This window comes from Scardinius erythrophthalmus, assembly GCF_964197995.2.
Source record: "Scardinius erythrophthalmus genome assembly, chromosome: 7".
In the NCBI taxonomy this organism is placed as follows: domain Eukaryota; kingdom Metazoa; phylum Chordata; class Actinopteri; order Cypriniformes; family Leuciscidae; genus Scardinius; species Scardinius erythrophthalmus.
This window is the reverse complement of record NC_138227.1, coordinates 36,747,580-36,760,575: the sequence shown is the minus strand read 5'-3', so window position 1 is coordinate 36,760,575 and position 12,996 is coordinate 36,747,580. Positions and strand designations below refer to the sequence as shown.

The 12,996-nt window shown below is 37.2% G+C and overlaps 1 protein-coding gene across 1 annotated transcript in view; it reads left to right on the top strand.

Moving 5' to 3' along the window:
- The window catches only part of dscamb (Down syndrome cell adhesion molecule b), a gene marked incomplete at both ends in the record, with an annotated part of 158,559 nt that overhangs the window by 91,854 nt on the left and 53,709 nt on the right, over window positions 1–12,996 (top strand). Inside the window, one exon of the mRNA XM_081369741.1 lies at window positions 11,745–11,891. Coding sequence (XP_081225867.1) covers window positions 11,745–11,891 — 147 coding nt within the window. The remainder of the gene's footprint in view (window positions 1–11,744; window positions 11,892–12,996) is intronic.

Genomic DNA, 12,996 nt, shown 5'->3' with positions numbered 1-12,996 from the left:
TGTCAGGATTTACTAAAGACATGAGAAATTAGCAATGAAAAGCCGTGGACACAGTTATTTTTGCACATGACCAGACCTTATTGCATATGCCTTATACCTGTTAGACAACGGACGGTAATTAAAAGAATCACGCAATGTGATTTAATTAGGTTTGCGGTTGTCAGTTGAGTGATATTTGTGTCATTATTTACTGCCCCCCCCCCCCCCCACCGCCTTAAAAAAAGCTTGCCTTAAACCCATTTTGACAGTGAATTTGCACATTCTCAGTAGATTCTCCCACAGAACTTTCCACTCCCATCCGCACTTTTATTTAATTGCAGCCACACACTAATTTGCCCTGTTTAGTAAATCTGGCCCAATATGTGATTCTGTAACAGAAGTTGTGCATATAGCTTAACTCTGTTATATGCAAAAAATTTAATAAGTTGCAACTTGCAAAGCATCTGAAAAGCACAAGTATAATACAGAGAAGCTATGATATATGTAGCACGTCGTCTGGAGTAGATTGATATTTCTTCAAAATCCTAAATATTCTCTTATATTAATATTAATCACGGAATGTTTTAGTGCTGTATTGCAGACACATTGAATAGACATTGAATTGAATAGACATTGAATCTCAGCAATATACATGTGAAATCATGATTAGAGTGTAGGATGACTATTCATTAGGGGTGTAACGGTACACAGAATTCTTCTCAAAGTTTTGGGGTTACGATTCGATACGAGTTCGGTACAACAGAAAAAGCAATGCTAGGTTTCTTTTCATTTATTTTGAACAGATAGTAGTTCAAATTACAGTTTGTTCCACCTAGTGGCACCTAGACTGTGGTCTTTAGCGCCCTTGTTAGCACGCTTATCTCCCATTCCAGAGAACACTGGTTCTAGTCCTACTCGGAGCGGGGCAAGTAGGATCGGAGGGGGTTACAATGGTGCCGTGACCCGGATGGGAGTGAGGTTTAGGGGGGTGAGTGGAACGGAGGCCAGCAAGTCAGAGCTGTGCAGGTAAACCTCACTCCCCTGCATTTAAGAGGTGCTCTAGCTACTGTTGTCTTTAGAGTCCTTGTTAGCACGCCCACCTACCATTCCGGGGAGACGCCGGTTCGAGTCATGTTTGGAGCAGTGCGAGTAGGACCCGGAGGCGTTACACTAACAGGGTAATTAATAGAGGCGATAGAAACTGCATCCCTCTACCCTTTTCCTCCAACACGGTTCCAGTGCGGGTTACCAGGCTTTGTCCGTTCTCGAACCGTTCCGCACATTTCCACTGCAGAAAAGGGGATTCCAGGCCAGAAAGATCAGTTTAACTCTGGCCCTAAAAACTTTCTGGTCTCAAAAAGATATAGGGAGAGGAGGTGGAGAAATGCTGGCACTGTCTCGTTGAGCTATGTAATAACGTTGCAATACATTGCTCTTTACATCTAAATATATAAAACTACGGGGAGTGAGTGAATTAACAGTTGCAGTTTATCTCTGAAAAGGACAGATGATAGTACCGGCAGTTAATGCCGGCTGCCGATTCACTAGAATCACTCCCGGTACTGTAAACAGCAAAACAAGTGTCGCACTGATGAACATTTATTAGTGTTACGTCCCCGTTCGTTCGCGACAGGCTCTAGTTCACCTGGCCGAGAACAGGCGCTGGCTCCAGAACGCGAACCATTATGGTTAAAAAGGGGTAGCTCACCACCCTACCCCAACTTCTTGGTGATTTAACGATTGTTCAGAGAGATGTTGGTGAACGTTGAAGGAAGAGGCTGCCGAACAGTAAGGTACAAGAGGGAGATAAAGCTCTTGGGAAAATGATCGCATCAATCAGGTAGCGGGCTCACAGCAGATCTGGAAATAGCCAAGCTCTTGTCAGACAGACAGCAGCTGGCCAGGGAGATGGACATGCCCTCAGGCTGCAGGTAGGGTTTAACAAGCTCCAGCATAATGAAGCCATGTGTGTCATTTAATTTCACCTCCTCTCGACATACACAAACGCATACCCTCAGTTTGCCTCTGTTTGGTCCTGCTATGATGCTCTTTCTTTGGAGAAGTGTGTAATTTCTGCACTATTAGAAGCAAACGATGGAATGGCAAAAATACTCCCCCATCTGGCATTCATTGGCAGAACAAAACCCTACAAATCATGCCATTGGTTAAGTCAGTGTTGCTGTGCGTTTCCCATACAGCGACATAACTCACTGCTTGACCACCATAGATCAGCAATTCACCGTTTACTAAAAACTATAGTTCCAACAAATATTTGCAAACATCATTGCAAACTCGTGTGTTTGGAACAACAGCTCTCGACCTGTGGTTAGAAGAATCGAGCATACTCTTTGGGCACAATAATCAAAAATAGATGTATTACATCTATACATCTTCAAATTAATTTACAGATTTATCGAAACCCACAATAAATCAAACGTAAAAAAAAGCCAAATGGCTGTGAAAAACTGTTAAGTCGTCCTCAGATGGGATGTTCATTACAGCAACATTTAGAAATGACGTTGTGGAAAAGCTGCTGACTGAATGAACCACATGTATTCAGGAGTAAAACATACTCCATTTACATACTTATTACATACTTACGTTAACTTTGTTAATGTGATTTAAAAAAGTAACGGCTTTCTGTTGTTCATGCATTTTGCAATCTCTAATCAGTTAATTAGTGAGATTAATCAATTAATATGAGATGGGCGAAAAAAATATTTTTCAATGCTTTTGCACTATCTTGTGAATGTATTTCATTCTCCTGAGAAACTTTGCGTTCTGAAACATTTGCATTATATCGCAAAACGATTACGTTCCCCCAAGAAACTTTGCATTCACTCGCTAAACATTCTCTCGTAAAACTATTACGTTCCACCAAGAAACTGCGTTCACTTGCTAAACATTCTCTCATAAAACTATTGCGTTCCCCCAAGTAACTTTGCGGTCACTCGCTAAACATTCTCTTGTAAAACTATTGTGTTACCCGAGAAACTTTGCGTTCACTCACAAATAGGGCTGTGAAACGATTAATCGAGATTAATCGCATCCAAAATAAAAAAATGCACAGTACACAGACTACACACACACATATATTATGTGAACACAAACTTTTATTTTGGATGCGATTAATCACGATTAATTGTTGTAAAACTATTGCAGGGTTTTTCCTACATTGAAAATTTTTTGGCGGCCGCCAAAACGATTTTTTGTCCCGCCAAAGCCTTATTTGATCTGTAATTGGGTTTTGTGAGTGAAGCAGGCTACTGACGGAGTGACGGAGAGAACGATCACAGCGCCCCACCCCCGCGCGCGCACTCTCCGTCATCTTTGCTCTCTCCCTCGCATCAAAATCAACTGATCCTAAAGGTCGGAAGACCGAATCCATGTTTCACGTGGTGTATTCGGAGAATATTTTTGCTGAATTAGCACTGGGTGTGAATTGCAGTCAAAAAAAAGTTGCCTTATCTTCTCTTACAACTTGTGACAAGCATTCTGCACATGCAGCTGACATAACTTTAAATAAACGCAAAAAATCTATCCAGTTTGAAGTGGTTTAGGGTTTTTGATCGTGGATGATTATAATGTCTCCACGATCTGCTTTTAAAGAAATATCGTAGAATCGTGCATTATATCTGTTCTGGCGCCTCTGTCCCTGTATTTTTTTTTACAGTCTATGGTCCCAACATACTGAACAACGCGACGTATATTCACATAAAATGTTAACGCAGCGGAACGGAACGGGACACTGCAGTTCATAATTTGCATGTGCTTTAATGCCTTGTCGGTTAAATATTTAGGCTAATTCGCGTGCTGATGCACTGTTACGTGTGAGTTCCTCAGCGCGTACATGTGAAGCTCACATGCACTAAAAGCCTGTCTACCAGCGCCTGGATACTTGACTAAGTTATCTTTCGAGTCTTATTGTGCTTATACTGTTAAATACACACAAGGTTTACATAAACAAAGTCGGTTATGTCTAAAGTGAAAGCAAACTTGAGAAAATTGAGAGAAAATCTGCTTGTCAAATGCGTGTATAGTAGACGCGTCGCGCACAACTCTTAAAGAGACAGTAGTTATAGTAAACACGCTGCCGCTTGTCCTTAAAGGGATAGTTCACCCAAAAATAAAAATTATCTCATAGTTTACGCACTCTAATGTTATTCCAATCCTCTATTAATTTCCTTCTAATATTTTTCTAATATTAATATTTTGAAAAATGTGGCTATCCAAACAGTAGCTGGTCCCCATTGACTTCCATAGGAGAAAAATATACTATACTATACTATACTAAATATACTACCCTTTTTTTAATTTGTATATTAAGTTGTGTATGTGTAATGTGTATCTTTGATCTTAATTTTTAATAACAAAGAAAATAATGACAAATATTTTTATCTTCGCCCCTGTCTGCCTTTTTTTATTTTTTTTTATTTTGTTACCTAAGGCTTTGTTTTTAAAATATGGACATTAGTTTGGCTGTAATGCTAAGTCACAAAATAGTAAAACCAACATAAAAAGAATCGTGATAAAATTGTGAATCGTGATTTCCCTGAAAAAAATCGTGATATGATATTTTTGCCATATCGCCCACCATCTTTCAAAACAATGAAAGCCAGTCGTGGAAAAAATCACAGCTTTTTTTGCAAAGAGGGCAAGAAAGGATGACAGTGAGAGTGACAGGTAATATCTGTGTCTGATAATTGCAGTCTATATATAATTTGGAAGAGGTTTAAAATTGAATTATCAGCCACAGTCTGGAAGAAAATGGCCCCCAAAATAAATAAAATAAAAGAATGAACAACCAAATATTAACAACGAGGAACAAAAGAAACAAACGTCAAGGTATAGATATAAAATAAGTTGTAATCGCTTTCTTTTACTATCTAGCCTGACAGTGATCGTTTTTTCCTGAATAAATAGGTTAAGAAAAAAATCACAAACTGTTTCTTTGTATTTATTTTAAATTTAACATGTATTGTCAATATTGGGCTTGCGGATCATGTGGGTACTAGGGTACTCTTTGCTGTGTGTGGATGACCATGTCGGTCAGCCACCACCGAAGACCAATTTTGACCCAGGAAAAACCCTGCTATTGTGTTCCCAGAGAAACTTTGCGTTCACTCACAAAACCTTATCTTGTAAAACTATTGCGTTCCCCCAAGAAACCTTGTGAGAAAAGCACAGAAATAAAGTTTTTCTCCCATCTCCCATTATTTCTATTCCAAAAGTTTTGCAACGTTTCTTGGGGAACGATAAAGTTTTGCAAGAGAAATATAATTTTCGCTTTTGGGAAACGCAGCCCTGGTTGGGAGGCCTGTAACTGGTGCTGCGGCGCCACAGTGTTTACACTTAGTTGTTCCTGCATACGACAAAGAGCCACACGTCTTCTTATAGCAGCTCGTTTTGATGTGTGCATGTGAGCATTATGGGGGTTACAATGACGTTAGCTGTCACTGTGTCTCTCTAATAATGATAAATGGAACTTATTACATCAGTGTTAATTTCCCCTCCACAGATTGGTCTCAGATGCTGATACTTATCTGGCACTGATCGAATTGTACGAGTGTAATCGCTGAGAACAGACCCTATTAAAATCCGGGGCCTGTGCATCTGATATCAGCTCCTATTGGAGGTCTGATTAGTCATCATGCACTCTACCTGCTGACATGCCACTATTCTTCAAAAATGTTTTTTGCTGCCCTCAAATGTGCCAGCTGAAAACACAAGCATCTAGACTGATCATTTTCTAGACAACAAATAAATTATACATTAATACCTGCTCTACTATTTTACCCAATGCAACCACACATTAATGTCACCATATCATACCAGTTTTTATAATTTCTTCAGTTAATTCATATTATTTCTCTATGACCCACATCTTCACAAACTCACAAATAGCCAATCCAATTAATAATTAGTGCTGTAAAAGATATTGATCTCTTGACCTTGATAGAACTCAAAACTAAATTAAATCTGTTCAAATCATGTAAAGCAATGTCTCTTCAGAAGACTCAAATTAATCCGACTGATTAATTTTGATTTATGTATGTCATTGTCATCATAAACTTTTTGAAGCTTGAAAGTTTTGTTGGAATGAACTTTCAATGGCGGGACCGAAATCTCTCAGGTTGCATTAGAAATATCTTAATTTGTGTTTAAAAAATGAGCATAAAAAGACTTATGGGTTTGCAACAACATGAGTGAGTGACTGATGACAGAATTTTAATGTTTTATCCCTGTAACATAAATTTATGCCGGTGACATAATTTTGTTCTACAAAAGAAAAGCATTCACAGTACAGTTATTAAAGTGAGCGTATTTCTTTTGTTCATATTTGCTCATGTCACAAATGCGATTATTACAACATTAATTAAAATTTTAAGGCAACATTAAAAAACACCACAGTACAAATGAGTTATGTGTGGAAGCTTGTTTCCGTTAGGTAACTGCAACTTTTTACGTCTCGCAATTGCAAGTTATAAAGTCAGAATTGCGTGATATAAAGTCGCAATTGCGAGTTAAAAAGTCAGAATCGTCAGATATAAACTCGCAATTCTGAGGAAAAAAGTCAGTCTTTTTTTCCCATAGAATTGGACTTTATAACGCACAATTGCATGATAAAGTCAGAATTGTGAGTTTATTTCATGCAATTGCGACTTTATTTCACTCGATTCTGACTTTATTACATTCCCTAAGAATTGGACTTTATAACTCACAATTGCATGTTATAAAGTCAGAATTGCGAGTTTATTTTGTGCAATTGAGTTTATATCTCGCAATTGCGACTTTATTACACGCAATTGCGACTTTATTTCACTCAATTCTGACTTTATTACATTCCCTTAGAATTGGACTTTGTAACTCACAATTGCGTGTTATAAAGTCAGAATTGCGAGTTTATTTCATGCAATTGTGAGTTTATATCTCGCAATTCTGACTTTATTACACGCAATTGCGACTTTATTTCACTCGATTCTGACTTTATTACATTCCCTTAGAATTGGACTTTATAACTCACAATTGCGTGTTATAAAGTCAGAATTGCGAGTTTATTTCGTGCAATTGAGTTTTATCTCGCAATTGCGACTTTATAGCTCGCAATTCTGAGAAATAAAGTCAAAATTGCGAGATGTAAAATGTGCAATTATCTTTTAAAATGTTTTTTTCTGTAGCGAAAGCTTCCATAGTTATGTTATCCTACATGCTGTCTTTTTTATGTCAGAACAATGACAAATATGAAAATCACCCTGTGATACTCATTTAAAAGAATTCAGTGTTGGCCTCAGTTGATTTAATAAAATAAAAAATAAAAACATATCTGATATTGTCTCAAAAAATGTATGAATCATGCATGAATGCAAAAATCTTGAGTCAGCGCCGGTTATTTGTGGTGTATAGCAGATACGTTTTCTTTTAGCGTATGCTATGTTGCGCTAAATGCCAATGCTTAGCGCAGCAGAATATCCTCTTGTCTCTTAACGCATTCGAGAGGACCCGGTTCACTAATTGAACTCATTTGATATAAATGTGTTAATTGCTCTCGTTGAGCAAGCGCTGTAATTGGGTCATGATTGCTCTTGCTCTCCTCTTCAGTGTGCACACTTCCGCTAATAATATCAATGAAACTATCATGAGAGCTGTTCTACTGAACACGGCTTTTTTATCGAATCGCTATAAATAAGGTAGTGTACCTGCCTTTGTCTCTTCTGTGAACAGGATTCTGGGATATCTGAGTACTTTAGAATAAATTACAATTGATTATTGCTTGTGCGTTTAAACCTAGTGGCTCATTAGGCATTTTGATTTGTCTGAAATTCATCCTGTTTTGAAGTACTAGCCCATAGAAGTGTGTTGTAATCCACTGGATTTGAAATTAATTTCAGCGCTCCCGCTTTCTTCCCACTTTCCCAGCATGCAGCAGAAATCTCCTGTTGTCAGTCCAGAGGCGACGGGCCTCTGAATTCATATTTTCAGTCTTTGAAGGAGACATACACTGCTTTCTAAACTCAGGCACCCTGCTGAGGCATTGTGGGAGCACAAGTTCTTCTGGCGATGTCTTGCACAGGTCCAGAAGCACTAGCTATGATGCCAGTATTCAATTACTAGTCGTATATTTTGATTATTCTGATATATTGCAGCAGAAGCATCAAGAGGTCATTTTTGGAATAAATTCAATTCAAGCTGAATTAAAAAAGCACATTTATTTTCGTGTTGACCAACCTAGAATCCAAAGTAAATCATGCAGAGAGAATGCAGTATCAGCCTCACTCCAGATGCATGATTATTTCATACGGCACATCATGCACAATGTATTTATCCTTTTGAAATATAGATCAATCATTTCTGTGGCTGCCGGTCATTTTTTTGCATGGTTTGCAACAAAATTAAATAATTTATGGAGGAAATATGAGAGGCCGTCTGTCTGTTTGCTTGAATGACACAAGAGAGTAAATGCAGCCCAAACAGAAGAGTCGTGGAACAGATGCGAGGGTCCAAGTTTCAGTCTTTCCAACTTCATGAGCTTTTAGTTCATTTATGCACCCTGAACATTTTTCAGTGTCGGTTTCGACAAATTTTGGAGATGGTTGTGAAGTGGAAAAGGTTATTGTGTTGTGTCTTGGTGCACTACTGGGGCTTCGCTGCAAATGAATTATTCATGCTAAGAACTGGAGAGGAGCGCTGGAAAAAGAGCAAAGAGCAAAGACAATGAAAGACAAAGGATTGGTGAGACAAATAAATGTGTGAATGCAACCACTTCATTGCTTAAAACAGTATTTGTTTAAACCTTTTCTTCATGCAAAATACCTTGCTGTTGATTTTGCTTTTCTTCATGCAAAATACCTTGCTGTTGATTTTGCTTTAAAAGATTGACATGTTCTTTATGGGTTTTGTGAGATTTACCCATTTAGTCCTGAAATGTCCTCCTGGCACTTGGATTGAACCTCCACGATCCCAGGATGGCAGGAGTGTGTGGTGAGCGGGTTGAGAAATCCAAGTCCAGGGTTAACCAGGAACTCTGACCTTAATCATCCCTGATTAGTGCTCTCATCCCCTCAGGAACAGGCAGTCTGGATCCTGGATTTAACATTGATTAGCTGGGAACATGTTGTCCAGCCTTCTGTCACCCACGTGGAGCGTCGGCAGACGACATTAAACTTAAATATGGCGTTATTTGGTCAGTTATGAGTTGATATTTAGATCTTTTTTTTCTTTCTTTTTTTTGTTTGTTTGTTTTTCAAACTGTGTGCGTCTTGTAAATGTATGTATTTTAATGGCCTTTCTATTTCTTTGTTTTGGTATCAGTAAAACACTGGCTGAATGTACTGTAATTGGTACTCTATGAAAGCAAAAATATTTTTTACAACACACATAATAAAACATGATTAAAAAGTACATTGAAACCCAAAAAGAGATGTTGTTCTCTCTTTGTATTAACTTTTTTGTTTTTGTTTCAATTAATTAAAAATATTAAGGCAACAAGGTTATAGGTTTTAAGTTAAACCAACAAATCTTTTTTTAACAGTGAAGGATATCTGTGGTAATTCATATTGAATTTTATGGAAGCAAATTCAATAGTCATGACATGAGTCATAAATAGGAAAAAAAAATATGATTTCATTATTGTGTAATAATGTAAATGCATAATACTTGTAATGTAAATACTTTTCGATGCATGGTGAGGTACAGTATGCGAGCAAGTTCATTTGTAAAGCGCATTTCCCACACACCGGTAGATTCAATTTCACTTTAAATAAATTCCTTTCGGTTGTAACATTGCTTTCCATATATTACTTAAAGCGAAGTTTGAAGTACTTCGATACCACAGTAGAAACTACTAGCCTAGCTAATAAAGTTCAAAAACTCTAATTACAAGCATAGATAAATACAATATAACAAAGTAAAAACAATTCAAATAAGGTCTAACAGTGATTTTCAGGTACAGAAATGTAATATTAAATGTAAATGTTTTGCTGTATGATATAGGCTACATCAATGACACAACAGCAGCAGCAGGGATGTATAGGCTGCTGTCACTTTAAGAGGGAATGCATGGATCCAATATACTGATACACATCTGATTTCTCAACTGTTTACCTTCAGACATAAACTGACTGTATTTACAAGCATACTTGGGTATTTTGACATAATTATGTGCGTTTGTGTCCGTTCAAGCGCAGGGAGACGCGAAAGAGGAATCAATTCGGTGTTTGCGCGCAGTCTGAAACGCTGTGCGCACGGATAACAGCTTGTGATTACCAAATTCAGTTGCAAAAAATCGCTTGAATAAATTGCCAAGAAAAAAAAAACATGTGCAAATGATAAACTTTCACTCTATGATGGTTAGACTGTGCAATTAATCCGCGAATCATATATGCATGCCTAACCGTCCGATCCATCCCTAATGTTTAATGGCTTATATTATGTTTCTAAACAATTTGTTGTATTTACTGCCATTGTAAATTATTATTTATAATTGATTATTTAAAAAAAAAAAAATGTATTTTATTTTTTTCTTGACAATACAATTGTGACCCGGCTTATTTTCTATAAAAATATGGTAATACCATATGATTATCAGTGAATTTTTATTTATTTTTACAGTTTTGGTGTCTTTTCACTCCAGAGAAGGTTTTCAAAGACACTGTGTGTACTCGTGCACGCGGCTTGTTATTTAATACATCCAAACAGTGTGTGTGGTGTCAAAATATGTGTGGTCATGTAAATGTGTTATCATGGAAATTCAACCGGTCGTGTAGCAATACTGTCTATTCTATTCTATTCTATTCTATTCTATTCTATTCTATTCTATTCTATTCTATTCTATTCTATTCTATTCTATTCTATTCTATTCTATTCCATTCCATTCCATTCCATATGTCAGATCAAAATGTCTTTCTTGAATTTGAAAGTGTGCAAGCTCTCATACATGTTACTGAAACAGGGCCCACTTACAAAACACACCATGAAATAGCTGTGAAATTGTATGATCCTCAGTCCCACAACACAGCTCAGCTAATCTAAGAATCATGCTTGAATTTCCTTTCTAATTTTAACCTTTTCAAAACAACAGCGCACAGATGCATTTTCCCCAGTTTTTCCATTCGCACTGCTGGTAGCAGGTCTCAGACAACTGCATGTAAACTAGGAGCTATAACCCCCTCTAGGGTATCAAATCCTGGACTCTCATTTCTAACTAGGTCAATGCTTGCTATAGCTGCAGACTCTCTATTTCTCCTTTTCTGTCTGTCTCTCTCTCTCTCGCTCACTCGCTCTCTTTTCAACCCCGGTGCACCACAAGATCCATTTCTCATCTCGTATGCATCAACATCACAGTAATTTGTGTCCATTTACACAGTCATTTGACTGTAAGCAATATAATCCTGAAAATAAATGAATGAGATTTCTAGAACTAACCGTCATAATTGCACCGTTTCTCTGGCCGCGTCTGCGTGAACTGTAAGAATGGCTGCAGTTGTTGAAAGCTTTTCTGTTTCGAGCTCTGGGCGACTGACTGAGCGATCAGCTCGGTTGCAAAACAGTCACGTCCGATAGTTCAATACTGCGCTCCCTCAGGTCTGCCAGCGCTGGCTTCAAAGAGACATCATGTGCGGATTCTCTTATCTTATAAAAGCCGTGAATGTTTTACATGCGTTTGTTTTTGATGGAATATATAGGGTCAAATTACAGATATGACTTTAATTGGGGTTATAGCAAGTCTAACCACAATATTTTGCTCTTTTTTTTTTTTTTTCTTCCAGGATCAAGATATCTTATTACATCCACGGGGGCCTTGTATATTCTGGATGTGCAGTCAGAGGACGCGGTGAATATTTATCGCTGTACCACGCGGCACCGATACACAGGGGAGACCAGACAGAGCAACAGTGCCCGACTGCTTTTATCAGGTGAGGGGCCTTTGTGTTGCTGACACGACTTCTCATAAATCAGTAGATGTACGCCAGGGCTTCATGATCTAGTCAAAAAAATCACATGCCAATTATTTACACATTTTGGGTGTAAAATTGAAACGGCAATACGTGTAAGAAGCAAGGCATGAGAGACTGTTCTACATTATGATTTGACTATAGTCCAAAAGTGCTCATATCTGGAAATATTGTTATATTTACTTCATTTTTTTAGACAGAATAATCTTTTCTATTAATTTTCCACTGATTTTCCGCGATCTGATGAGCCTGTGTTTTCACTTCTGAGATCGCCGTTATGACTCAGAGGAAGATCATTCGCTGTACATATGCTGCACAGCTTCAGTTATATTTCATTATGTTTTTTGTCAAAAATTCACTGAAATGTTTTGATTGTATCAAATGTATCAAAGCGATATGAATGGGAATGCCAGAATAAAGGCTAATAGTGGCTGAAAACAAATAAAATAATAATGATAAAATAATAATGAAGATTAGGTTTCATACCCGACAGAGCTGTGAACGGTTTGTCGAGTGAGAACAATAGAAACATGAATGGGGCAGTTCGCCCCACATAGACAATAGACTACAAGGGAGCAATATATTTTTTACTAGCCTTTTTTTAGTCTACTCTAAAAACACACATGACATGGTCTTAGAAAATGTTTCATAAAATTCATATGTTGGCATGTTATGGTGACACTTTACCTACAAATGATTTGTTTTTGCACAGTCAGATTGTATGATTTTATACCAAATCACAGATTCATATTATACTTAAACAGCAAAAATTATTTTCTTGATATTTTTGTCTTGTTTTCCATTACAAATATATAAAATCTTAAATAAAGAGGAATGACTTTTGATATTAAGTCTTGTTTTGTGAAAAATCTATCAAAATTAAGTGAGTTTATGCTTAAAACAAGAAAAAATATGTCATGGAATTTTTTTTTTTTCTTATCCCACTTGAAGATATTTTGTTTTTGTTTTAAACATACAATAAACTCTTTTTTTTTTCTTTTTTTTTTCAAAAACAAGTCTTAATGGGTTGGTTGCACCAATAAGGATTAAATTAAGCAACATTTAG